We start from the raw sequence: 27041 nt of genomic DNA, 5'->3' as shown, positions 1-27041 counted from the left end.
TTGAGTGGAAGCATGAATTCCTACTGCAGTTTAGAACATGTTTATACGTACAATTTAAAAGGACATAAGAGTGGAGATGCCCATGAGAAAAAAAGTATAGCCATTGTGCGCATGAGAGGTAAAATAATGTCCACGCCTATATCCAAGTACAATGATGTCCTCATAAACCTAGTTAAATTTGGCGCATCTCATAAAATGAGCCAAGCATCTTCTGTGAACAAATTTAAGGGAATTGAGTGTCTGTTATCAAACCAACATGTCGTAAATTCAAGATTTTACATAAAATAAATGTCTTACACACGACCAAATGCGCGAGCACACGCATAAAAAATGCCATTGCTTCTTTAAGTGGCATTCATGTATCCCACACCCAGCCTTTCAGGAGAAGCGGGGAGAGAGAGCGAGAGAAATTGGATGCATCGCTGTTAAAGCCAGATCCAGCCGGGTAGAAATATTAAAACAGTAAACTCATGTATTAAACAAAACCTGCAACGGGAGAACCCCCCAGTCTCGTAAACAAGTTCAACTTTTAAAAGGTAAACCAGTGATTTATTTAATATTAGCTTACGCATGCCATTAAAAACAAAATAGTCGTTCTTGAACAAAAGTACAGTGATACTGATTTCTTATCAATGCCGGGTGTGTTTGTAATGTAAAAATATGTTTGATCTCTCATTCAAACCGTTATTGTTCCATTCGGTTGCTGCGCAATTCTTTCTTTGGGTGTCAACTGCATTCGTAGCTTTGCTTCGAAAACGCCGGCAACAGTCATATGTGGCGTTTGCTATGTTCTGCCTCTGTATACAAACATTCTTATGCATGCTACATCGGATGTAGTTTCCACCACCAATCCTTCAAAAAAGTTGCATTTTGAAGGAGCAGGAACTTGATTTCTGTAAGATCTCTTCCTTACAGTATAATGTCGTTCATTTGACTCAGATGAATCTGTTAGCATGATCGACTTAATTGAGGTAATGGTCTCTGGAAGAGTATGTTCCTCAATTCTGTCTACCTTTCATTGTTTTATCAGTTGCGAGCTGCATAGTCCTCAAAGCGATGTAAACAGGATGTTGGCAGGTGTCTGGGTGCCAGCCTGCTAATATTAAAGATAACCTACATCTTTTTTAGGCTTAGGGGTCCTGTATAGCCACCCAGAGTTCCCGTGCCTAGGTGTCATCCCATATATCACAACACAGAATGCACGGATTTACAATAGAGAATCTTATTAAGATTATTTGGTCAACTAATAAAATATATTTGCCAAATTTTCAGAAACTGTATACTTTAACAAAATTGTATTAAAATGTCAAACTGTACAGGTTTATTATTTTAAAGCATCTACCTCAACACGAGAAGTACTAGCATCACTTAATGCATTAAAACATATTTTCCAGTATGTAAGAAACCTATATCTGTATGTTATTCTTAATACTCACTTTTTCTTTTGTAACTTTACTTAGAACTAATTTCGGAATGGTTTTGTGGTACTGTGCTCATTTCAGAATAATTGGTATTATATGTAAATCTGCTCATAATTAAATTTCATCAGTAACCATCCAGCTATGTACCTGGATAACACTTTACAATGTATGGAAGTTGCCCTATATCAGGACTATTTCACTTATGGCCAAAATGCAACCGGCTGAAGCCTAACAGTTGTCTCTTCAGCTGTTGAGAAAATAAATGAATAAATCCATCAAAAATGTGACTTTGTCTAGGTCACTATCTTTCTGACTAAATATAAACCTATCCTCAGATTTTCTCTTGTAAATATGGATTGGTATTCATGCCACTTAGCTAAATTTCTTAATGCTTCATTTGATTATTTGAATATTTGCTTCTAAATTTAAGAGTGCTGCCCTAGATAAAGGTGTCTGATAAAATCAAAAGAGGCTGAGGACTAAGGAAATGTGGATGCAGGGCTTCTATAGCACATCACCCTCTTGAGCAATTCTAATAATTAACCTTAATTAATCATAACGATTACAGGTTTCACTTAGAAAGCATTGAATGAACAATCTGACATCACTTATTTTGTTAGCTGCATTAGCACGTAGAACAACATAATTTTTAATCGGGCCTGGGTTGTTTGCAGAGTGACAGAGGACTCAAAAGCCCTATAACAGCACCAAATGTTCTCCTAAGCCAAATACTCTGATTCTTTTATTTCATTGAGTGATTTACAAAACATCATAGCTCCACCTGTTTTGGAGTTCATAAAGCATCACTCTCATGTCACTGGTGTAACTCATAGTCATGGGAATAAATATCGGATTTATATTTGTCCCAGAGTTTCTTTTTCTAAGTAAGCTTTGGCTCTATATCCGCCCTTGAGCCTGTACCTGGTCTGCTCCTCTAACAATGAACATGGACATAATTTGCATATATTATCATGGCAATAGCTCTCCACTGTCATATTTTCAGTTTTTATTTTTTGCCTTTTCACCCCACATTGACCCTCCTTAGTATGTAGTGAGCAGGCAGTTAAAAGACAAATTCGCGTTGCCATAGTAACAGATGGAAGTAGTTGGTGTGTAGAGATTATGTTAAATTATGTGTGCTTAAAGGCTGATAGCATATGGCAATTTGCTGCCATTTAACCGCATGTGAGCACTTACCTCACTCTTGTCAGCTCAACAACTCACTTATCTGCTTTCATATTTCATCAAATACATCCCTCATCTAAATGGCTAATATAATTGGGCACTTTCTTTATGGATAATGCTTCTATATCTTTACAGTAAAAACTAATAAAAATAATAGTATGATTAGACATGCCTTACACAGATCTTAGAGAAAGCAGATCATTCATGATCCTTACGAGAGGTCTTTGGTGAACAATGGGCCTTATTCACAAAACTTCTCTTAAATTGTTCTTACTTTTGTTCTTAATAAAAAGTTCCTAGGGAAAGCCAACGTGGGATTCATGAAACATGCGCAGACCTTTTTTGTGTGTATCCCAGGTGTATCAGAGGATGAATGCCTATTGTTCATAAATCAATTGCTTGTGCCTGTTCATGTTGATTTGCAAAAGGAAACATCCTATCAATTCTATAAAAGGTATGTCATCTGCAAGGTGTTGTGCAAACATCAGCCATTCATCACTGTCAACAAACGCCTCATATGCATATTCTTGCGCGCTCTCCCAAAGGCACGATTAGCCAAGTAATCAACAAAAGCAACAAATACGCTATTGCTAAGTGCTTGCTGGGTTTATCTGCGCATATGTGGGTCTTTATATATCATTATCATATGTCATAAATCATTTTTTTAAATGAATCACTCACTTTTCCATCAAGGTTATTGTCATAAAATAAAACCAAGACGAAAAGTGTGTGAGGAAAAGACAATGTAAACTGGAATAAAAATAAAAATGAGTTTTTGAAAAAACAAAAATGAAACTAAGATGACCAAATCTGTTCTTAAAACTTAGTAAGGCTTATGTGAAATCAAAAGCTAGTGAAAAATTTGAGGCTCTTCAGAAAGGTTAGTTAAAATAAAATAAAAAAAGTATTGATATTGATTTGTTGTTAATATGGCTACTTTCAACTACTTAAAATTCGAAATAAAAATATCTTCAGCATAAAATGCCTTTACGCATGTTTCCAAACACACACAAATGTTGATCTTACCACAGAACAAATTCAGATAAGAAAAAAATGAGGAGTGCCTGGGCAGCACGTTGGTGCAGTGCATGGTACTGTCGCATCACTGCAAGAAGGTTTGAATCCCAATGTTTGAATCCTGGGTTCGAATTCCAACCTGGGCCTTTCTGTGTGGAGTTTGCTAGAACTGCCTCTGGCTCATCCCACGCCTGTGGCCAATCAAAACGGCAGGAAATCTTTGTTGATACTGTGACCCTGGGCTGTAGACCAATCACAGCTTTCCGTAAGGTCGTGTTTGCCGCGAAACAACGCAGTGGGTAATGGAAATGAGCTGACTGTCGGTGTGTTACGATTTTATCTGAGTTATGGGACTGGAGGGGCTTCCATGCACTTGGTAGGAATCCAGTTAAAATTAAGCTTTTCAGAACGTCATACTGTAGATGTTTCCTAGCGAAAGATTTAAGAAAGTATAAGCCACACTGCAGTAAAATAAGATAGTTGTCTTCGTTATGTAGCTGGCTAAGTTACTTTGATTAGTTAATAAGATGGGTTCCTTTGGATCTTAAGAGAAATAACGTTGCTCAGTTATGTACTTTAAATTGAGACCGTTGTGCGCTATCTGTACGTACCTGGCTTGTTATCTGCTTGTATTGAAATCTTTCGTCCGTTGAGTATTCGCTAGCTTGGTAGTTAGCTTGCTAACTCACATAGGGGGAGGAGTCCAATCAAACCTTCCACAAAGTAGTTCACTACCTTCCCCATACTTAAAATGTAGCATGCTAGCCAGTTAATAGCCTGTTGTTTATATATCCATAACTTAACATATGCAAGTATGTGCTGTTTACTAGCTGGACGTATGTAGTTTTTTACTTATACCTTTATAGTCAAGTGAATTAGCGTATACTTTCGCTTTTTAGAAAACGTGTTAATTAGCTGACTCCTTTTTTCTTGATCAAAATGACACATGATGAGCGTTTTCCTAGAACTTTTGTCTTGCCTCGTGACATTTCTAAGAAACGGTGCGTTTCACGTTGGCAATTAACGACTGGATGGTTTTCAGTTGCTGATCAGTATTTGCTCGGTCCGTCCTGAAACGACCTTTCCGAGTCATGAGACGTGGCCTTTTGTTCTGAAATATAGCCTCCAGGCGTTTCACGTAAATGTCCTTCGGGAAGCTGAACGGTGAAATACTTGATCAAGGGTTCACTACGAAATGGTCTTCAACCCTGCACTTATGAAATCATAATCAAAATTAACCGCTACACATGCAGCAAATCATTAGCCATTATGTACAGCGGTGTACACTGAAGTCTCTGGATTGTGATGTCAGAAAACATTAATCAAAGTATTGATGAGTGACAATTTGTTTCTAGCCCAAAAATATTGATTTCGGGTTTTAAATTCAGTGAAGATGCTTTTCAGAGGGGGTCTGGTGGGGGTGGGTCATTTTTAACCTTGTGGACATGGGGTGCATGCAAAATATGAAGACAACAGGTGGGTTAAGAGAATGCGGATTTAACTCATTGCCCTTTCCCTTGCCTTTAAACGCTTTACGGTTTTCAGTTGCTGGTTTGTTATTTTGCCAAATAAAGATGTAACATCTTTCAAGCAACACTTTCCACAGCACATTACAGAAAATAAAAACATTATCTGTGAACTGCTCCGACTGATTAAAAGCCCTCAACGGCATGTGAAATATCCATTTTTTGTAACCTGAATATCTTTCTTAAATGTGGCATTAGGAGGGTATACCATCCTTCATTTGACATTAAAACCAGGACCAGGGTTGAGAACCACTGCCTTAGTCCCCATTTTGTTTAATCATGAATTCCGGGTGTGTTGTTGTGTTTGTTGTGTGCAGTTAGTGCTGCTGTCGGAGAACGTCCAATCTTCATGGATCCTGGGAGTAATGAGCTGGAATCCGGTTTTTCCCAGTTGGACAACCCCTGCTTGATTGTTGAGGACTCCCAGCCGGACAGTGCCGCCTTGGAGGAAGACCCCGACAGCAGCTATCGGTCCCTGTTCGCCCGTAGCCTCTCCAACCTGCAGCCCACATCTCCCAGTCCTGTTTTGGTGAATTGGTCTTTATTGGGAACTGGGGGCACTTTGCGTGGGGGAAATTGTGTGTTGGATATTTCACCATTTTGGCCACTCCATTAGTACATTTTTAAAAAGTAGCAAAGCATTGCTTGTTTGTTTCTTTATAAAAGTAGCTGGAATTCTTATATCCCGTTCTTTCTTTTTCGTGCACTTTGGTAGAACTGCAGAGTAGTGCCAGACCATAAGTTGTTTTTGAGAAAGAGGGTACTATGATGCAATACTTTTTTTTTTTAAACTGAAGTGTTCACTAATACTTTTCCCACAGGAGCTGATTTCGTCTCCACTGGGAAGCAAGTGCTCCCAGACCGATAGCCTCGCGAACGTGGTGCAGAGGAACACACAGCCCAGCTCAGGTCAGAACATTTTAGCAAGGCAAAGGTTTTGAATAAATTTGTCCAAAATGCTTATTTTGATCACAAAACCACTTGTATGTAGACTTTTATTCCCCTTTAAATTTTGCTGAAGAGAATTGTGCCATTTTCTGTTTAGCTTGTTTGGAGTCAACCCTGAGTTCTGACGCACGGGAGCATAGTCAAATTCTTGAAGTGTGCTCCCCATCTAATCAAAAGAGGTATGCAACCGTTAGTGATCCCCGAAGCGGTGTTTTGAGGTACCGTGAGGATGGTTATCACTTATGGTGACCATCTCATTTCACAGGACCATTAGGGATTAGACACTGAGGTGCAGAAGGGCTCACTTTGGGAAAAGCCTGATCCCCGCAGCCATAGCCACCCTGAACAATAGGCCTCGCTGATCAGGCCGGAGTGTGTACTGTTGTCTGTCATTGTATGCTGTTACTGTGTGCTGTAGGGTTGGGTCGCTTTCCGGTTTTGCCGGTCCGGTCCGGTGTACGAGCTAAAACCGGTTTGATTTTATGCGAACCGGCATTTGTCATTATGAGACTTGTTCTGGCAAATTAAAAAGTAGCCTACTTGTATTGCATTAGTAATAAGCAAGATGACAACGTGATTAACATAATATAATAATATAATAATTGTAAACAGAGCCACTAGTGTCTGAGTGCAAAAAAAACACTAAATTTATTTTGCCTTTTTGTATAGCCATTTCCGTGGATAAAATCACATTTATTATTATTATTTTCTGTTAAAAACATTTTATTAATATCCAGGGAGATAGCCAACTGCTTGCAAGTTAGATGACATGTGTAGCCATTTACTAATACGATCGCATTTCAGGCTGTAAAATAACCCATTAAACCAGAGAAATTGCTGAGTTGTCTTAGAATCTTTATTGCCAAAGAATGTAGCAAGGCTGGCAGCGTCAGCATAGCAACGGACGCTGCAATGAAAGTTTAAGTACGTCACAATGGTTTGAGTCACGTGCAAAATTTTGGTATTACCGGTCCGGTCCGGTATTTGGCTTAATATCAAACCAGTTTGAAAGTTTTTACATCGGCCCAACCCTAATGTGCTGTTGTATGTACTGTTGTCTGATGGGTACAGTGCGGTGGAAAGGAATTTCCCCTTGGGGACAATAAAGTCTAAAGATGCCAAGGCTTGTGTAGTCCTTTTATGTTTTCCTCTTTTCTGGCCTCATTGTAATCCACAAATGAAAATGCCTTTCTAGAGATTTCACTTATTTGACTTGGCATGTTATTTTACTGAGTGAGTTTCAGTAAAGTGTTTCTGAGACCTGTCTCTCTGTTTCTGTCAGTGTAATAGCCCCTGTCGCCAGGAGGTGTGCAGGTGAAGAGATGGAGGTGGACGCTGGGGCAGACTCCACAACGCAGTGTGCTCAGTCTGAAGGTCTGTAGCTCACAGTTACTACTGCAGAGGCTGCCCTGACTGATATTTATGAGGCAGTTTTAGCTGTGTTTACACTCAGATAATTCAGTGCATTTTATTTTACAACCAAATTTAGGGTTTTTTGTATAACAGTCGAAGTAAGGGATAAGTAATGCATGAACATACCAGGGTTCACTTGATAATGTGATAAGAACCCCCCCCACCCACTCCCAAAGAGCAAACAGTTTCCAATGTCATGGTACACAGGTGAAATTTAATTATGGGGAGGATTGTGGGATCTTTGTTGTTGTGTATACTGCGAGAGGAACATACAATTTTTTGTATGAAGCAATGATTTTTGCTATGTTGCTGGTGATTGAGACATAATGTTGTGGGTGGGTGTGTTTGTGCAGGAGGGCCATCTCAGTTTGGCTTTCTGGAGCTGTCGGAGAGCCAGGGTCCGAGCCATGAGCTAGACAAGGATGAGGAGAGCCAGGCTGAGAGGGCCAGCACTCCGCCCAGCCAGACTGACAGCCAGAGGCAGGCTAAGCAAGGTACAGCTATGGCCCTTAAAGTCTAGTTTTGTTGTTTAAAAAAAAACTGATGAAATGATTGGCTGTCACCATCGGTCCTTAAATCCCATGATTTTTGTGTTTCAGGAGCTGTACAGAAAACAGCAGGTGTAGCTTCAGGCAGCCAGGTGAACAAATGTAAAAGGTAACTGGGTCTCACTGACAAGCATGCGCTAAAGTTCTTCGGTTTGGTCACTTAGCCCATAGTCAAAATTTCAGTCCTGACTGACCAGCAATTCCAGAACTGCCCTCGCCATGCATGGACTTTGGTCTGCCTGAGGCAGCTGTGCATGAAGTGTTGTCCTTTGCACTGGACTGCAGCTAGAAAGGAATCACACGCTGCATGGACGTGCTAGTCTGCACTGTCCTGGGATAGCAAATATGACCAGGCATCCTGAATTGGGGGGGGAAATTGAAATGAAGGAAAAGCTCAGTTTCCATAGGTTCCTGCTCATGGGCGTGCATCTGAAGTGCAGTTCTCCTTCCTCCGCAGGTCAGAAGTGAGCTCCAGCTGTCCCTCTGAGCCCTCGTCTGGGGAGAGGAAGATGTCCATCCAGGACCTGCTGCACGGCTCCGAGGCCTCGGCCGAGGCGGCCCGGGAACCGGAGGACGAGGACGAGGACGAGGTGCCATCTTCTCAGGATGACTTATTCGACGCCGAGAAGACAGGTGAACTTTCATTCCACCTTTGGTTTCCCCGGGCAACACGACTGTTTTGTATTTTGACACGAGAGCCGAAATACTGGGCGGGGTCTTTGCTAAAGGCCTTTTTTCCGTTCCTTTCCTCGTGTTCCAGGAGGCGGGGTCGACAGCACCGTGGCTGAGCCAGAGAGCCAGCACTTGCCAACGTGCACACCCGCCCACAGCCTGCGTCTGCTGCATCTTTCAGGACACGGCATCCTGGTGCAAGAGAGCCTCTCCCAGTAAGAGCAAACACATCACCAACACACAGCCCTTCAGTCACCCTCAGTCTCAGCCTTACTGCCATGCCCCATCTCACTACAACTTAAAATGTCCCATAGTACAACACATTTTTCTCCATTACGGGCAGAAGCAGCCTGGAATTACACCAGACCTGGGTCAAATACGTATTTGTTTTGGATTCAAATACTTTTCTGTGCTCTGTTGAACTTGCCTGGTGTAATTGAGCCTGCCAATATGACCAGAAGGTGGGGTTTGCACTTTCTGAGAGTATTTGGTTCCAATACACCAGACAAGATCAGTAAAGCGTAGAAAAGTATTTGAATCCAAAAGGAATATGCATTTGACCCAGGTCTGAATTACACACAAGTGACTAAGCAAAGCAAAAATAATTTAGGGAAGCTACATTTTAAGATTACACTGAAGTGCAGCACAAAAATATTCTGCAGGATTTTGGAAACCTGCAGTCATCGTTTGTCTCATGTTCTCCAAATGATTCTCCAGTATGAGGGTGTCTGAAATTATATTGTGTGATTTAGCCAAATGCTCCGTATTTAGCCTTGTCATTCTGTTTTTCCAAAGGAACTCTGCTGATTTTGTAGCACCTACTCAGGACGGTTTAAGCCAAACGCCTCTTATAGTGCCTAACTCACCCACAGCACAAGAGGATGAACAAGGTAATTTATCTTCTGCTTGGAGAAATAAAGCAGATATTAAAAAAATCTGTGCTCAAACATACTTGCCCTGAATGCCTCTGTGTAACACTGTTGTATGCTATTATTGTAAAGCTTTTGGGGAGCCTATGGATACATCCCTCCCCCCTGATGAGCCAGATTGCTTGCAGAAAAGAGGGGAGGAGCCAATGGACATGGACCAGGCTCCTGTTCAGTCAGGCACAGCACCCAAACCACAGCCCTCTGCATCTACTCCAGTATCCCAGCATTCCCCTGGTTTTGTCCTGGAGAAAAACATCTCTGTGCCTACACTTCCTGAGCTCTCCCACGTAGGTGTCCGACTGTGGGGGGGAATCAGTGTCTGATGGTTTGACAGCTGGTGAGGGATGACATTTTAAGTCTGAATATGGTGCAAAAATTGTTCCTTCTTTTTCCCCACAGGATGTATTTGTCCCAACCCAGAGCCAGGAAACAGGAAGTAGTGACAAGGTGGGAACACTAATGAAGGAAGCTGCTCAAAAGGACAGACGCTTATCACTGGAGTCAGGATCTCCTGAGCCGTCTCACTTGGGGGTGAAGCGCAACCCCAGCCAATCGCTGCACAGCGAAGTGGCTGAATCCTTCCAATTAGAACTCTCTACTCTCAGTGAGCGCGGCAGTTTCGCACAACCGTCACAAAAGCCGCAGGAGGCCGAGGACAGCCAGGCAACGCAGATAGAGGAGTCGGGGGGGCTCGTAGACACATCTGCAAGTGTCACCTCACGCCACAGTTCCCAGAAGGAGGGAAACGGCGTCCGTCTAGAGTCTGAACCAAAGAACACCCCTAGTGAACCGAAAGAGTCCCAGACGTGTGAAATAAGGACAGCTGCCAATTTGCGCGATGGTATGGGGGAGGCAGACTCCTCAAAAGAAAACTCCTCGCAGGGAAGGTGTTCCGAGACGTCCAAACCCACCACTCAAGCTATGAATGTAACGCATGCTACAGATACTACTGACCTGACAAAAGCTGGCAGCTCACAGAAGCAGGACACCCTTAGCTCCCAGCAGAAAATTGAGACCATAGACTTAACAAAAAGTTCGCAAGAACATAACCCCCCATCCTCGGCCCGTAGTGCCTGCGTCCCTTACAGTTTATCGTCCTCGTCGGAATCTCAGTCCGTGCTGCACAAAAGTGTCTCTGATCTCGAGACCCAAGACATGGTCATGGAAGTCCAGTCCAAGATCCCAGAGGTCTGTGTAGATTCTGGGGCATCGGTAGTTTTGTTGAGTCAGAATGCTTTACAAAAGCCTGCTAATGCTGCAGGAAATGACCTGGACGTGACGGAGGACATGGAGGAGGCGGAGAAGCAGGAGGAAACTACAGGGGGCGAGGGGTCAGGACTATGCCTCTCTCTGTCTCAGAGCCAGGCCCTCTCCCCGGAGCCAATGGAGGAGGAATGTGTTCCTTCACCCAAGGGGCAGAGTATCCGGAAAGAGCAGGAGCAGAACTCCTCTGAAAAGGAGGAGAGCAGCAGCGTTGTCCTGGTGGAGGAGAGCGAGAGGGTCTCCCAGCAGAAAGGCAAGGTCGTGACATCGCAGACCGAAAGGGGCGTGGCCCCAGGGTCCCCAGGAGCTTCTCCGGCTTTGCGAAAAGCAGGAACTCCAGGGGTCAACACAAAGGAGAACACTGCATCCCCCACCAGATCCCAGTCTAAAGGCCCAAGCCCTAGCCCGGACAGACATTCACAGCCTGAGAAGGCGGGGTCACAGAGGCCCAAGCCAGCTGATGTCAGATCCCCCAGAGGAGCTGTAGATCAAGGCGTAGAGATTTCTGGGAGTAAAAGTCTCAGTGATAGCTCTGGAGGTATGTGCACGTGTACAATCCCTGTTTGTTGTCACCAGGTTTTCTGTCAGGCATTTGCTCAGTTGTTTTAATTTTATTGATTTTTTTTCAATGCTTCTTCTTCAGAAATCCCATTTCATTTCACTCTTCCGAAAGAAGGAGAATTCATTGGCCCTGTGGCCAGTGCCACGCCTCCTCTGATCAGCCAGTTGAAGCAGACGCCCAGACACAGCACTCCTATTGGTAGGCTGCTCCTCACAGCTCATTTCAGATGCGCTTGGCTCTAGTGGTCTATTTTAAGGTTATGATAACAATAACTGTGCCGTGCATGAATACATGCATTTAGCGTTGTCATTTGGCAGTTCAACGCAGAATTTTTTTCTGATTTTGATGTTTGGTTTCTCAGAAATGAGCTCTTTTTCAGAGCGGTCGGCCGGTGATGTCACAAAAGAGAATGAAATGGCGGCTAGTGAAATCACAGTGGAGGAGAGCAGAGAGGCAACAAAAGAGGACCTCAGTACCTCGGCCGCTGCGGAGCCTGATGGGAAGCTGAGTTTGAGGATGAAACTAGTGACCCCAGTGGAGGAAGGAAGCTCGGGGTCAGAACGCTTCAGTCTACAGAGTAAGTACTACTCTTCAGATAGCCTGCTCTTTGCTATCATTTCTGTTTGTTTGTGCAATTTAGAATGCCATTTCTATTTAAAAATAATTTTTAAAAAATTAAGCTTTAGATTGTCCAATTGATTGTTTCTTACCCAAAATTAAGGTTTTGAGTAAAATTGTCAAGAACTGCTGACCTTTATTCTGGGCTTCTTATATTAACACCACAAATATGCTGGTAGTGGTTTGCTGGAGTTTTTTCACTTAATATTCCATATATGTGCTTGAGTTTAAATTGTGCTTTTCCATTTAGAACCTGCACTGTCAGAAGAGGAAGGCTCTGTTTCCAAGGTTACCACAGTTGTCAAGGCTGTTACCAGGTAACCTGCCTCAGTTGCTATGCAGGGAAGCTTATTGATATTAGCTCTGATTTCAGCTGCTGATGGGTTCATGTTATTGTTGTAAATGTGCTATTATTATCATATCGCATAATAAGCTGTAATAATGATTTAAATATGAATAAGCTCTGCCACTTATGTTATTGGAACAGGAAGTGGGTGAGAGCAATTTTTTGATGGCCCTGACATCTTCTCTTCCTACAGTCCAAAGACCAGTAACTCCGTGTTCAGCCGTGTATGTGAGGCACGAAGACAGGTTGAGGTGGAAGAGAGGGCCCTACCCAGCATGCCTTGCACTCCTACTAGGTACTGCCTCCCATTAGTTTTGAAGAATTCCCAAGGTCACAGACACTGGGTCTTTATCAAAAATCTTTACCAAGTATTTAGCTCCCTCTGCTGTTCAATGCAACAAAGCTCAACATCCAAAAACTATTATTTGTTTTAGCACCATTAAAAATTATTTTTTAATTCAAAAGCACTATGTAACTAAGATCTCAATACTTGGTGAATTGGTAGCTGTGGTAATTGGTTAAAAACATTTTAGCATTGGCCTGTCTTAGGTAAGTTTTGTAGTAAGAGAAGGATATGGTGCTATTTCATGTTGAACTTCAGTGTTTGATCTCTCATCCTTCAAGCGCATCTTCAGCTTAAGACTTTGAGAATGACAAAATTATGACCATTTGTACTGTGTGGGAAGTGTGTGCGTGTGTGTGTAAGAAGGTCCTGGAGAGTTTCAGTTAAGCAGTCAGAGCTGGTGCCTGGCCCATTTGTGAGTGGGAGAACATGGGAGTAGGGGGGAGGAGTTGCTATTTTGGGCACCCGTTAGCTCTTCCCCAGAGAGGAGGAGGAGAGCGTCTGGTTTGCCCTGCTGCAGAGCTCCTGCACAAGGTCTTTCTCAAGGTTCCCCATGCCCCAATTTCCCCCTGTTCCCTGTCGGAACAACAGCTTGGTGATGTGATTTACCAGCTGGAGTATCAAACTTATATACAGCTTACTGCATGGAAGCAGAGTTGGTGTAGCAGGTTGGGAACAGGTTTTGTAATCAGGAGGGAACAGGGTTTAACTTTGTGTGGTGGTGGTGTACCCATATGCAAGGTGTGTAACCTGAATTTCTTCAGTAAACCCCCACCTCCATTTATGGGTGAAAAATCTGTGTAAACTAATGAACAAACATGACTTTAAGCGGCTAATGACCATTAATTTTGTTTTGTTTCATTAAAAAAGTATCAAAAGGTTGATTAATGTTATTATATTGATTGTACTAATGGCAGTCATTGTCTCCACAGGGGAGACCTGTACAGCTCACCCCTGTCTCAGGAGAGGGACTCTCAAAGGGAAGCTCCAAGATCACAGGGTCAGCGGCCCAAGAACCTCCCTGGCAACAGCCAATCAGTAGAGCTCTCTGCCAGCCCTCGTGAAGGCGGTTTGGCGTCGCCTAGCGCAGCTAGTAGCTCCATGCTGGAACGGGCCCCTCGTCGTGGTTCCTGCGAGAAGGAGCCTCATACTGAAACGCTGGGGCTGGGCCAGGCAGGGGGCGGGGCCAGTGTGTCCATCCCTGAGGGGGAGGGGCCAGAGGAAGGAGAAACTAACAGGGTGTCCGGGTTGGCAGCCAGCGGTACCTCCTCCAGACAGAGAGCAGTATCCCAGCAGACCAGCTTTGATATGGCCACCACCATTCCCAGTCCTCCCAGCAAAGTAAGGGCCCTGCAGACTATGGTGTAATGGGTGGGGTTAGGGTTACTGATGTGGGCTATAAATCATATCACAATACTTCCGTTCCCTTACAACAATCGCAGCATTTTTGTTTAATTTCAGTAAGTTGTGCTTATGTGCCAGAATGATAAATGGCCCAATTCATGCAGCAAGTGGGACATAAAATATCAACACTTACAAGAAGAGTGTTACCATGTATTGCATCACACCAGCAAGTGTAGGCCAGACTAAGCAAAAATGGCCGCATAGGTGGACAACACATTAGTTTAGTGAAAAAGTTTAGGAAGATGTCTCGCACACATGGGCGTTGGTGCTCCTGCTGTAATGATGTCACTGGCTTCCTTAGTTAAGGGTGTGTGCAGTGTGCTCTGATGACATGCTGTTCATCAGCAGTGTAACCTTGTGTTTCAGATGCGCCAGAGGGCCGTGTCTCAGCAGACCAGCTTCGAGGCCGCGGGGCCGCAGTACCCAGCGAGGAGGGTGAGGTTCCTCTTCACACCGACACTTAAGTGGATGGACTCGTGTGGGCAGCCTGTTTAACTGCGGGGCTGGCCACTGGTGGGTAAGGAACCGACGTGCTCCGGGCTAACTGGCATTGCGCTCTGTCTGAAAGGGGGAGCCGGAGATGCCCCCTCTGCGGGCTCCCGCGGGGCAGTCCGTACGCAGGCACGTGCGCACCATCCGGGAGGTGCGCACCACCGTCACCCGCATCATCACGGACGTGTACTATGAGAACGGGCAGGAGGTGGAGCGCAAGGTCACAGAGGTGAGGGTCTTCAGCCCCATGGGGATAGTAGTCCCACAACACAGACCTCCAGACAAAACTTAGTGATGTTGTTTAACGATATATAGAGTGCTTTTGGGCATTTTGAACCAGGCCCTACACATTTACAACAAAACCCTCTTTCTCCAGTCAATGACATAAGCAGGGTTTATTAACAGCCATTGTTGAAACAAGCTGGGAAATGTATTAAAGGAAAAACAGTTGATCTATCATTGCAACATTTGAGAGCGTCTTGAGTTGAAAATGAAATCTTGTGAATCCAGAGATTCCAAACGGTTGCTTACTACTTATCATAAAGCACGTGAAATTCTGTTTTGACTGGATTCGTGGTTAAGATGGTGGGATAAGGACTCTAGCAGTCAGGATGGTAACGTTGTTTTCCGATGTCCGGGCTGTTGAGGAGTCGGAGGAGCCGGTGGTGGACTGCCGCGTGGTGGAGAACGAGGCCTCGCCGTCGCGCACGGGCAGCTCCATGACCTCCGGTGACCTGGCGGACATCAGCTCCCTCTCCTCCAAGGCGTCCAGCCTGCAGCACAGCTCCAGCGGGACCAGCAGCGGGGGCCCGGGGCCCGCAAGGAGGGCCGACTTCATCGTCCCGTCCGCCCGCGGAGCCAAATTTGCAAGGTTGACGTCCCGCCCTCTCCTCCCTTCTTGCACTGCCTTCTGGGAAAACTCTTACAGGCCTACTCTTGTGTCTAAACCACTTCTTCCTTCCTGTCTCTCACTCACATGCCTATCAACCCCTTACGGTTCAACTCAGGATGACCTGCCGTGCCCGTTTTGGCTCTTAGGGTGCTTCCGCGGCCATTGAAAAGCAAATACCTGGAATGAAATTAGTCTGCTAGTACAAAGGTCAGAGATCGTGAGAAATTCTTCCCGTGCCTGTGGGATTTAAAAATATGAAAAAGTGGGCAGGCACCCAGCGCTGCATGAGTCTCATCGGTACAGACAGTAATCCATGATTCAGCGCTGGGGTGATTAAGCGGCTCGAGTGCAGCGTGCACTGAGAGAGCTTAAAGCTGGAGGAGGCCTGGTCTCCTGAGCTGAGCCCAGGGCCCCGGTGCTGCGGAGCTCCCGCCCCTCTGCCCCTCTGCTGCGGCTCCCCCTGCTGGGCCCTGCTGGGGGCGCGCCGGCTGACCGCTCTCGTCTCTGTCTGTGTCCCTCCAGCCCCCGGAAGGGGAGCGCACAGCAGCAGAGGGGCCAGCGGGGGCGCTGGGGTCCCAACGGGACGGAAGAGAGGGAGCGGGCCCCGGGCGCTCTCCCCCTGGCCCCGCTAACGCCCCGCGGAAGGGCCCGTCGGGGCAGGCCCCCCTCTCGGGGCCCCCTGTCCAGGTGAGGCCTCTTGGCGCAGGCTGCAGAAGAGATTAAAGGGGTACACTGGTTCCAAAAATACTGACATCATCTGTCCCATAACCCTCCATTGCATGTGCACGCACCCTTTATTTTCTGCACTTTTCACTAATTCATGAAATCCTTTCAGTGTTAGATACGGATTTCTTTGTGGGCTTTACCCATCTTCCCTCCAACATGGATTCTTTTGTGTTAAAATCATCCATACCAGCAGCTCAGTCTGGTAAGGGAAGGACTATAGGGCATTTGAAAGATTGCTTAAAATTTTTTATGTTAACCTTGCAGGCCTTGAGCTTTTCTGGAGAGGTAGACCCAAGTGTATAAAACCCCCTTTCTCTAATTAGGGGGGCCGGGGCCCTGTCCCGAGAAGACATACGGGGCCCCCCCTTCTCCTCCTCGGAGGAGGACGAGGCGTACACGCGAGTGTGCGCCCGGGAGGCGGAGAGCGGCCCCAAACGCGGGACGCCGAGCCGCTCTGTGGCCGCGCTGGACTCGTCCCCCGACAGCAGCGGCAGCGCCAGCAGCTTCGTGGGGCTCCGCGTGGTGGCCAAGTGGCTGTCCAACGGCTACCTGTACTCGGGCTGCATCACCCGCGACCTGGGGGCGGGCCGCTTCCGGCTGCTCTTCGACGACGGCTACGAGTGCGACGTGCCGGGCAAGGACATCCTGCTGTGCGACCCCATCCCCGTGGAGACGGAGGTCACGGCGCTGTCCGACGACGAGTGCTTCAGCACAGGTGAGGCCCGCGATTCGCTAACGGGATCAGTCTTCTGAAATGCAAATGTCCCCTTTAGTTTGAAATTCTCTCCTTTGCTCCACTGTGTTCCTGTGAGTCGAGGTAAATGTAGACTTCCTGCTGGGTCTGCAGGTGTGGTGAAGGGCCATAAGACTGAGGGCTCGGAGTTGTTCTACAGCGTGGAGAAGGACGGCCAGTGCAGGTGGTACGGCCGCATGTCCGTGATCCTGTCCATGGAGCAGGCCAACCGTCTGAGGGAACAGTACGGCCTGGGGCCGTACGAGCCGGCCACGCCCCTCACCAAGGCCTCTGACATCAGCCTGGGTAATGCCGTCAATCAAAGGTTTTCGCATCAGACAAAATGGCCTCAAAAAATAGAACAGTTCTTAAGCTAAAACTGAAGGTGTTTGTGTTTGTGCCTTGAATGTGGCTGGAATCCTTCCATTGTTGCAGATAACCTGGTGGAGGGGAAACGGAAGCGTAGAGGCAACGCGGGGGGCGGGGAGACGCCCAGCCGCAGCTCCAGCGACAGCCCCAGAACCCCAGGGCCTTCTGGGAAGAGGAAGCTGATCAGCGCCGCCGATGAGATAAGGACTCCCGCTAAGAGAGGCCGCAAGTCAGCTGGTGCCAGAACGGGTATGGACAGCCCACCCGTGGAGAAGCAAGATGGCTGACATGACCCAGCCCCGCCTCCTTTTTATCTTCTTAAATTACAATTGCAGTGGACCTTTTAATTTTTAACCCAACATTATTAAAAATGGATAATTCATTGAATCTGTTTTAATGTTTTATCAATTAAATGATAAAATTCTCAATTATCATGGATTTATTTTTAATATAAGCTACTTGTTTTTAACTTTAAGTAATATGGCTAAAAATGTATTGCTGCTTTTTAAAATAAACGGTTGCCTACTTTTTTTGAAAATGAATTTGGTGCCCTCAAAAATTGCAAGTGAAATATGTGTGAAGTCATCTGTGTGTTCGTGTTGAAACTGTGCATTGTATATTGAGCTTGGCTGAACATCAGATTTATGGTATTTGAACTAATGCGTAGTCCCGAAGCTTGTGAAAAATACTTGAGGTATTGCTCTGGCTTCACAGAACACCTCTCGCTTCACCCTCTGCTGAGCTGGTATGTCTCAAATTCATTTTATCACTGTGTCCCAAGTGTTCACTTAAGATGGGGGAAAGGTTTTTGCAAACGTTTTTTGGAAGTTGGTTTGTTTTTGGTATCTTCTGTGTTGACTAACCACGCTCCAGCCGTGAGGTATATATGCTCTTTATTTTAACATTTTAAGTTGGAAAATATGATCACTTATTGTAAGTGTTCTGGGATGCTATAATGATACTGTTGGTCCTTTAAATATTGGTGTCACTCTGGGTTTGTTAGGACAGCATTAGCCGTTGTGTTTTGGACTTGAGCAGCAGTGCTAAGTTCCTCCCTCCTCTGCCTGTGCATACAGGGAAGCATCTGAGCATGTGCAACACCTCTGGCAGTGGCACTGACCTGCCCTCTGACCCCAATGACCTGGTGGAGACGCACGGACCCCTCCCCCCGAGCGCCTCGCTCTTCTTGGGCTATGCCTTTCTGCTTACCACCTCCTCTGAGAGGGACCGTGAGACCAACCAGCTGGCAAATGAGGAAGAGGGTGAGGCTGCCTTAGCCAGTGGACAACCGTTTACTCTCCTACCTTTAAGCTTACTCAGGGATAATAAATTGGGGAATACATAGTTGTAGCATCACATCACATGTAGAAGCTCCACCAATAACAACGCATGTTAATAGCAACCCATAGGTTCAACGCTGATGGTGATGGGCAGATACTGTCTGTTTATACTTCCGGGTGCCCTGTATATGTATCCAGGAAGCATTATCCACCAATCACCATCAACACCACTGCACAGTTGGTGCAGTTTGTATTCTGCCTGTAATGTGACATCACAACTCTCTTGCCTGTTGTATCAGCAAAAGAAAACGCAGTGCAGTATTTCTCATATATGCCGTTTCTGTCCTCGTATTACATTAGGATGTATAACTAATATATATAGCTTAGCTGAAATAATAAAAGGTTAATTTTAGTTGTACACAAGTCAAAATGGTTGTAAACCTTCCCATATTACACTTGGATTGAAATATTGTGCCTGGTACTTGTGGTCTCCAGTCTGACTTGATTGTGTTTTGTCAGAGTATGTGCAGACGGCACCTTACAACAAGAGCTACACAGAGCAGCAGCTGGAAGCTGGAGGGGGGTTTGTTCTCCAGGAGTTCAATGAGGGACAGGTGAGGACTGCAAAGATCTGTGCCAGTTTCAAACTTCGATGCCTTTTAAGAGGACAGAACGGAATGTATTTATTTTCATGCTGAAATCATACTGAAAACTGTTCTAGATGAATCCAATACCCTGGTTTGTTTCTTTCAGTTTTCATTCTGGTACAAAAGATATATATAGTATGACCAAAAGGAACAGTCACAATTAATTTTTTTATGAAACAGTTGATCAGTATATTCTGCATGTAGGCTACCTGTAATTGGGTTCCACTGCCCAGGGCTGTTAAACTAATTTTTAATGGGAATCCAGATGCTTTAAAAAATGGTGCATGTGACCACACACTTTCTACTTTCTATGTAGATGACAATATATGTACAAGTAGCATGTGAAGAACACTCTAGACACTTCCTTAAATTACATAGAACTACAACCAGATGTTGACCTGGACACATTTTTGGTACTTATTAAATTTTTTGTTTTGCATTGGTCACATGGTCAGCTGTTGGTCAAAAAGGCCAGTGCCACACTTGGCTAGCCGTGCACTAACCTGTCCCTAGCCTTGGGATTGTTGGTGTAGTGTCATCCCGTAAGTGCTGAATGCTCATCGTGTCTCCACAGTGCAAGGCGGCCTATCAGAGCCTCCTGATCGCAGACCAGCACTGCCGCACGCGGAAGTACCTGCAGTGCCTGGCGAGCGGCGTCCCTTGCGTGTCTCACATATGGGTGCGGGACTGCTGCCACGACAACCAGCTGCTAAACTACAGGAACTACCTTCTGCCTGCCGGTGTGGGGCTGGAGGGCCGCGTAGTGGAATGGTGAGGCCTGAACAAAGTCCCAGATGTTCAGGAGAAATCCAAGATCAGCTGCATGGATGGGCCTGAATTATTTTCTTCCATACGGCTGGTCCTTATACAGCACATTCAGTTTCAAGTTTTCCTCCCCATATTAAAATACTGTACCCAATACCCACTACTAAAAGGTTTTTCTCTGCAGTATTCTAAAATTAAGTGCAATTGAATTAAGTACCCAGCACATTAGACATCATACAGACTGTTTAGTTGTTAATTTGCTATTCTTCAAGGCAAGATAACAGAAGATATTACTGACATTATATCTAACACATAGTTTGCATGAATCCCAAGTATAGAAAGAATAATATATCATAGAAAATGTCTCTTATTGCTGAGTTGAGTTACACATCAGCTGTATTCCTACAGGCACCCACGGCGCAGTCCGTTCGAGGCACTCAAGGTCCTGCTGGTCTTTGATGAGTCGGCAGAATTTTGGACCGATTTGCTGAAGATGGGTGGAGCTGCCTCCGTGTGCAACCATGAAGGGGACAGCAACAGCCCAGGTGGGTTCACCTTGTTATTTCATTTTTTGTGTAAACCTAGATTTAATGCAAAAACATGATGAAAATGCTAAAATACTTTTGCTATGTGTGCAAGAAGACTACAAATACCTGAAACACTACAGATAGCAAGCCTTTATCAGTGTGTGCTTAGTTAAAGCCAGCTGGACTACCTCAAAGGGAAGTTGGGTCCATGATAACGGGTTGTGTCGTTTACCTGGGCAGACGCGCTCGACCTGGTCGTGACCAACCGGTCGTGCCCGCCGCCCGTGCTGAAGCGGGCAGCGTCGCTGGGTGTGCCAGTGCTGTCGCCGGAGTGGGTGATCCAGAGCCTCGTATGCGGAGAGCGGCAGGGCTACAGCAGCCACGCCCAGTTCCAGCACGACTACTCGCCGTAATCCCGCCCCGCCCCGCCCCGGTACGCGCACCTGCCCTAATCCCGCCCCGCCCCGCCCCGGTACGCGCACCTGCCCTAATCCCGCCCCACCCCGGACGCACACCCGCCCCTTATCACTGTCCTGTGTTAGTTTTAGTGCATGCCATTTCTGTATATAGTTTTAACTCCTCTGTTTTTATGGAAGAAAACAATAAATTGTGATTGTTTCATTTTATCATATTTATTTGAGTTCTTCTTTTGCAATAGATAATTTATTTACACTTTATACATTTCTAAAAGAGCTATAGGTAAATTCTGTGTGGTGCAATGAGGCTCTTTCTTTATTAATCGACCAAGATGTAGGCATGTGCACATATCCATAAGTAACCTGCCAAACAATTAATAATACTAGCACACAAGGTCAAGTCAGTATGAGAATAGGACACTCGGGTCCAGGTGAATGACACAAGGGAGTGCAATAGGGTCCACTGTTGTAGTACTGGACCAAGGACATTTTCAGGTACTGACTCACAGTCCAAAACTGCAAAAGAAAAAGGAGTCTTAGATACTGCAGTCTCAATATACCAATGACCGTCCTTTAGCCTCCAGTGTAATCAGACCTACCTGCCCAGGGTTCCCCCAGACTGGGTGTAGTACTTGTTATAATCCAGGCGCAGGAGCAGCTGGGCCAGGTCTGAGTTTATCTGGTGATTGCGAACGCTTGACAGGATCTTGAAGAGCAGAAAAGACTGCCGACTGAAGCCCTGGGGGGAAAAAGGAAGAAAAGATTTCTCAATCACAATTTGTGCTGTAAGATCAGTGAAACCTCTTACTCCAGCCACTATCCATAACTATACCAAATGGCAACCGTGTATATAGACTCCCAACCTTGACCAGGATGTCCAGCTGAGCAGTGCCCCTGTCATCCAGGGGGCCCAGGTTCTGACTGACCAGAGAGCAGAAGCTGTGGCAGAGCTCCAGGATCTCATTCAAGCAGTGAAACACCTGGGACAAATGAAGGAAAGCTGCCTGACTGCGAACTCACAGGCCTAGTGACATCAATTCATTAGTGATGGAGCAGATGCAAAAGATGATCATTTTGGAGCTGCTCACCGACTTCAGCAGTATGAAGGACTGTGCCAGAAGGTTGCTCAAGAAGTGATCGTGAGCCAGCCTGATGCTCTCAAAGTCTCTGATGGAGTTGATCTGATGCAAGAGCTGGGAGAACTGAGACTCCAAAACGTCCACCTGTGCAGAGGTGAAGGCAGGACTGTGTTAACACAAGCTGGTAATTAAAGGAGAAACAACATCCTGCCCTACGGGTATGGACATCAGACCTGTAGGTAATACTGGAGATTGTCCACTAGGAAGGCCATGTGGTTGCGGAGTCTCCACTTGACCGCGTCGGTCTGGTTGGATTTCAGGTGCTTGCGCTGCATCTGCAGAGCCCAGCAGTGCTGCAGCTCCGACTGCACTCTGCGCACGCTCAGCAGGTAGCGGAACACCACGTTGTACCTGAGGAGGGGCAGGGCCAAGAAAAAAGAGGGAAGGGACATGCATGAGGATAGGAATGAAAAGACCAAAACATGAAGCAGTTTTAATTTCAGCCCCAGAAAATTATCCACAGTGGAGAAAGCTGTGGAACTTAGGACACACTCACTTCTCGAGGACAGCAGGAGTGAAGAGGATGTGCAGAGGCCACTGCACCTTGTAGGCCAATCCCAGAGCAGCCCAGCCGGTGGGCGGAGCCTCCCGAGGAGAGGACTCCTGCGGAGGGGTAGCACCCTCACGACCTCCAGCAACCTCTAAAAACAACCAACAGATCCTCAGTCATTCACATTAATTTAATTCTAATCCAGAGCAACCAAACTACAAAATCTGACTGTACAAATGACATCTGTAACAAGCCAGAAAAACCATAAAAGTACAAAATTCCATTCCAGTGGAATGTTCATTTCACCATTGGGGGGCAAAATGTATGGTCTACATTTATGGCATTTCAGAGTCATAAGCCCACAGATCCCATGTCTGCTTCAATTGTCCACCATTCTAGTCTTTCAGTGCTGTGGTCTTATATACTCCACCTCTGCTTCAGTTGTACACTCTTATACTTTCAAAGCATTGAGCTGACGGAAACCCCCATGTCTGCAATACCTTTGGTCTCTTTTCCTTGGTAGTCAACAGTCAGATGCAGGAGAGGCAGAAGGTTGTCATCATCTAACAGCACCTTATGAGCGGCCTGCTGGAACGCTACATTGACATCTAGTGGAGAGAAAGACAAACACTTTGAACCAGAACATTCGCAAAGGACGTTCTGTAAATTTGTTCAGTTTGCAATATGGAGGTCTTTGTACCGTGTTCAGTGACAGCAGTGGGTGGTGTTTTCAGCATGTGCTGCGCATGATCAATAAAGACCTGGAAGAGCTCTCCGCGACCCAGTAAGTAAAAATCCTTAACGATCTATAAGAAACACAAGAGTAATGCTTGAATCACAAGAACAAATGAAAATGTATGCATATAAGGGGTGACACTGTAAATATGCCCTGACCTTGAGTTGTCCCAAAAGGTCGGACTCCTCCACCATCAGCGTCCACAGATGCTGGAATAAAAAATGGAGGGACTCAATTGGTCTGTCGGCTGAGGAAACTCATCTTGCTCTAGTTCATTCCCAAGATAATACTATTTGCCACACGCCAATCTCACCTCAGCAACTGTGCTCCGAATTCCATCAATGAGGTTCTCAAAATCCACCAGGCTGAAGAGCGGCTGCTGTTTGAGTCGATGCAGCTCAGTGGCAAACGTGTCCTCCTGCCGTTTCAGAATAGAGCCTGGCAAGAAAAGTAAAAGGGGAAAGTCTGTCATCTGACCACAAGATGACATCAAGAGGCCCTTACAGATGAGATCCAATCAAGCAGCAGAAAAGTTATTGAACAAGCCACAGGGATGTCAGTATAACACTAACTTGACATACTGTTGAAGTAGTGACTGGCCCTTGCACTAATGCATGTGAATAATTGAAAAAGGACAGCAGAAGTGAACTCTCACTGGCACGAGATGGGTTCTGGTTGTGATTCTCAAACATCTGGACCGACTCCCCAACAAAGAGGATCTTCTCAGCCACACGGATGGGGATGTAAGAGGGAAGCATTTCAATGCGGAGAGAGAACTGCTGCAGGGATGGAGCCAGCATGTTCTCCTCTTCAATCAGCCGCTGCAAGAACAGAAGATCTGAGTACGGTGAAGCTTCCGCATACCCTTAAAAAAGAATCTCAGTGCTGTTCAACAAACCCCTTTATAAAAACCCTTTTCTAATCATATGGTCACAAAACGTAACAATTCCTGTCTCATCTTCTTGACAATGATGGAGTGTTCACATTCATTATTCTTTCACACCACATGATTTTGCAGTTCAAAAGGCACATTTACAACATGTCTATGCAGGCTCCAACATTTTGATTATCTTACAAAAGCACTCTTTATTATTATTTTGGAACAAATAATTTTGCACCTCTAAATACGTCTATGCTAGTTCCCAGACTCTGACGTTGTGACTAATCATGCTCAGATCTATCCATCAGACACAGATGGCAGTCCGCTCCCCTACCAGGTCCTGCAGCTCCCGTAACTGTTTCCCGCTCAGGCCCCCGATGCCCAGGTCTTCATCCTCTTCCTCCTGGGCTTGGGCCGCACCCCCAGCACTCGGTCCCTGCTTCACAAAGAACTCCTCGCTCTGGTCCAGCAGGAGTCCGTGCAGCATCCAGGCGGCAAGCTGCTTGTACATCACTCCATGACACACGGCAAGAATCCTGGACCATTAGAAGGGACACTTCAGTCACAGAACGGATGGCATAAGTAAGTGCTGACAACATGCACATTTCAGGAACAATACAATACATATTAACCAGGAGCATAATTAGAAACTGCACACCATTTTAAAAGCACCAAAGGACATTCTGTGAGAAAATTCATGGTCAGGGAAAGTAGGTAAACAGAAAATTTTAATCTGACTCGTGAGGGTCTTCTACTTGGTATGTCCTAGCGAAACATTTTCTGTAGCTGTTGTTTTATTACATATGTATGGACCAGCAATATTACATTTTAAGTAATATATCAAGCTATGGCCATTAATTACTAATAATATTTCAGAGAACAGCACTCTGTCCTTTCAGCCAAACGTTGGATGTTGAAGAATGCATTTACAGTAACAAAGATGTGCCATGATGTGCATGATTTTTTTAACCAACAGACTGTACTCACTTCTCTAAGGCTAAACGTACAGGTGGCAGCCCTCCGCAGCTATGTTTGTACACTGTCTCCAGAATCTGGCAGCCATGGATCTGATTCACAGTTTGGAAAGACATGATAAATAGGGTCACCATAATGTTATTGCCGTCACCTCATTTCAGTTACTGATATTCATCTAAATATGCACAACTCAAGGATGTAATAAATACACATATGCAATCAGTCCATCACCCTTATGAATTACTGCAGAAGGTCTTACCTTCTGAGATTTGATTGTCTCTACTACCACCATCACAGAGGGGAATAGCAACTGAAACTGGAGGAGAGCACAAACAGTCATTGAAATTATTTCTGCATAAGCATAGAACAAAATATATTACAATCAAACTAAACTATACAAAATAAGCAACATGACCAAAGACTACAGGGATAAACCAGCATACATTTACTGCACATTACCTGGTCCAGCACGCAGTTCACGTGAGAAATGGACAAATGTGGGTCACCAAGGAACTGAAATAAATGAGAAAAGAATAGCATTGGTTTTAAGGTGCAATGCTAACATATGTAGCTTTACTATCCTTTTTTATTAACAAGCAGTATAAGCATGAAGCATCCTACCTCCTGCTCGAGGTCAAGCAAGGCCTGTCGATAGGGCTGCAGCACAGAGTCCAAGCCTGTGCAGAAAGCCCGAAGGTAGATCCCATGCAGTCCACCTTGGTTTGGCTGTGTAGGGTGGTGCTCCTGTACAAAGCATAAATCAGGGCTAATAAAACATTGAGCAATGCTGAAAACTATAAGAATGGGCTCCGATTAACAGAATTCCCATCAAACGTCATAATTCCAAAAGAAAAAAAACAGCACACATGCTAACGATACAGTAATGTTCGCTATTGTCGTGGCCACAGTTAGTCTAAGCTTGGCAATATTCGAAAAGATGGACGGTCAATTTTGATGTGCTGTCCGAGTCATTGTTGAAATTTCATTTCGAATCCCTCGAAACTCACTTGCTGATGTACATGGCCTGTGTGTTGTTCGATAAATTCTGTGAAGCGAATGTAGTCAGAACCAAGTTTACAAAGCCGGTTCAGCACACTGGTTTCGCTTGGGTGGAGAAACGGTAAGTCCTGGGACACCTGTGGGAAAGGCAGACGAGCACTGAACACTGTAACTTAAGTTACATTCTTTAAATATGACTTACAATACATGTACTTTTTTTATTATAAAGATTTGAAGGAGAAAACAATCCACTAGCTCCACTAACGCAGAGAAACAGCCATATGGCAACTGCAGCAAGCCATCTCGCAGTAAGTAACTACTAAATTATTCGTATCTCTTAAATGATATTGCATGATTCTACCCTTTCACGCTGAAAGTCTACATCTAGTGTGCTAGCTCACGAAAGTATGAGGTAGTTTAGCTAGCTAGCTGGCGCGAAAAATTCTTCAGACCAGTCAGATATAATTCACCCGATTTTAAAAATCATTATGATAGACTATAGCGATAGTCAACTACTGGCTTCTTACAGGCAACTAGCAAGCCAACGTTAACTACTTGTATAAATTGGATAACCTTGCCCATACCTGTAAACCAGTCCTTTTATTCCATGTAAATATGGTGCCAGGGTACCCACTCAAAGCCAACAAGAGCTCATGAATCATTTTGCATTTGGTAATTCGTAGCACTCGATTGTACAAATTCTTGTGCTTGTATTTTGTCCGCCGATTCTACCGCCGCAATTCGATGACGCAAATGACAATAACGCGCTGCATTGTGGGT

The 27041-nt window shown here is 45.2% G+C and overlaps 2 protein-coding genes across 7 annotated transcripts; one reads left to right on the top strand and one right to left on the bottom strand.

Moving 5' to 3' along the window:
- Window positions 1-209: 209 nt before the first annotated feature.
- tp53bp1 (tumor protein p53 binding protein, 1) lies at window positions 210-21252 on the top strand. 6 transcript variants are annotated; one of them, XM_035416519.1, is made up of 30 exons: window positions 5016-5099; window positions 5467-5678; window positions 5971-6058; window positions 6195-6276; window positions 7380-7471; window positions 7864-8004; window positions 8110-8167; window positions 8516-8691; window positions 8819-8945; window positions 9526-9620; window positions 9732-9946; window positions 10059-11460; window positions 11566-11682; window positions 11846-12061; window positions 12353-12419; window positions 12642-12743; window positions 13724-14132; window positions 14562-14630; window positions 14764-14916; window positions 15335-15558; window positions 16102-16266; window positions 16629-17020; window positions 17153-17344; window positions 17474-17656; window positions 18484-18669; window positions 19207-19301; window positions 19909-20105; window positions 20508-20644; window positions 20867-21040; window positions 21085-21252. In XM_035416519.1, the coding sequence occupies exons 1-29, from the start codon at window positions 5069-5071 to the stop codon at window positions 21037-21039; spliced, it is 5796 nt and encodes a 1931-aa protein (XP_035272410.1). In that variant the 5' UTR covers window positions 5016-5068; the 3' UTR covers window position 21040; window positions 21085-21252. The 6 variants fall into 6 exon arrangements, with proteins under 6 accessions (XP_035272415.1, XP_035272414.1, XP_035272412.1 ...); XM_035416524.1 differs by lacking the exons at window positions 5016-5099; window positions 21085-21252 and adding an exon at window positions 210-536 and having other exon boundaries at window positions 20867-21078; XM_035416523.1 differs by lacking the exons at window positions 5016-5099; window positions 21085-21252 and adding an exon at window positions 3874-3999 and having other exon boundaries at window positions 20867-21078.
- Window positions 21240-27009, bottom strand: tubgcp4 (tubulin, gamma complex associated protein 4). The gene is made up of 18 exons (XM_035416526.1): window positions 26846-27009; window positions 26270-26398; window positions 25884-26006; window positions 25722-25775; window positions 25522-25578; window positions 25275-25354; window positions 24622-24823; window positions 24063-24228; window positions 23721-23845; window positions 23566-23616; window positions 23372-23477; window positions 23172-23279; window positions 22678-22822; window positions 22355-22532; window positions 22131-22265; window positions 21906-22022; window positions 21642-21781; window positions 21240-21558 (listed from the first exon to the last, which is right to left on the bottom strand). Exons 1-18 carry the CDS (start codon window positions 26921-26923, stop codon window positions 21546-21548), a joined length of 2007 nt encoding a protein of 668 aa, XP_035272417.1. The 5' UTR covers window positions 26924-27009; the 3' UTR covers window positions 21240-21545.
- Between the last annotated feature and the right edge of the window lie 32 nt (window positions 27010-27041).

The sequence above is a fragment of the Anguilla anguilla genome, chromosome 5 (genome assembly GCF_013347855.1).
Source record: "Anguilla anguilla isolate fAngAng1 chromosome 5, fAngAng1.pri, whole genome shotgun sequence".
NCBI classification, from domain to species: Eukaryota; Metazoa; Chordata; class Actinopteri; order Anguilliformes; family Anguillidae; genus Anguilla; species Anguilla anguilla.
This window is presented reverse-complemented; position numbering and strand designations above follow the sequence as displayed.

Coding starts and splice junctions, on each gene's coding strand:
- tp53bp1 (XM_035416519.1), top strand. CDS start 5,069: ATGGGGTGCATGCAAAATATGAAGACAACAG. Junction 8,168..8,515: donor CAGGTGAACAAATGTAAAAG/GTAACTGGGTCT, acceptor CTTCCTCCGCAG/GTCAGAAGTGAGCTCCAGCT. Junction 16,267..16,628: donor TCTCGGGGCCCCCTGTCCAG/GTGAGGCCTCTT, acceptor TTCTCTAATTAG/GGGGGCCGGGGCCCTGTCCC.
- tubgcp4 (XM_035416526.1), bottom strand. CDS start 26,923: ATGATTCATGAGCTCTTGTTGGCTTTGAGTGGGTACCCTGGCACCATA. Junction 25,776..25,883: donor TGCTTGACCTCGAGCAGGAG/GTAGGATGCTTC, acceptor CATTTATTTCAG/TTCCTTGGTGACCCACATTT. Junction 22,823..23,171: donor CCAAGGAAAAGAGACCAAAG/GTATTGCAGACA, acceptor GGTTGTTTTTAG/AGGTTGCTGGAGGTCGTGAG.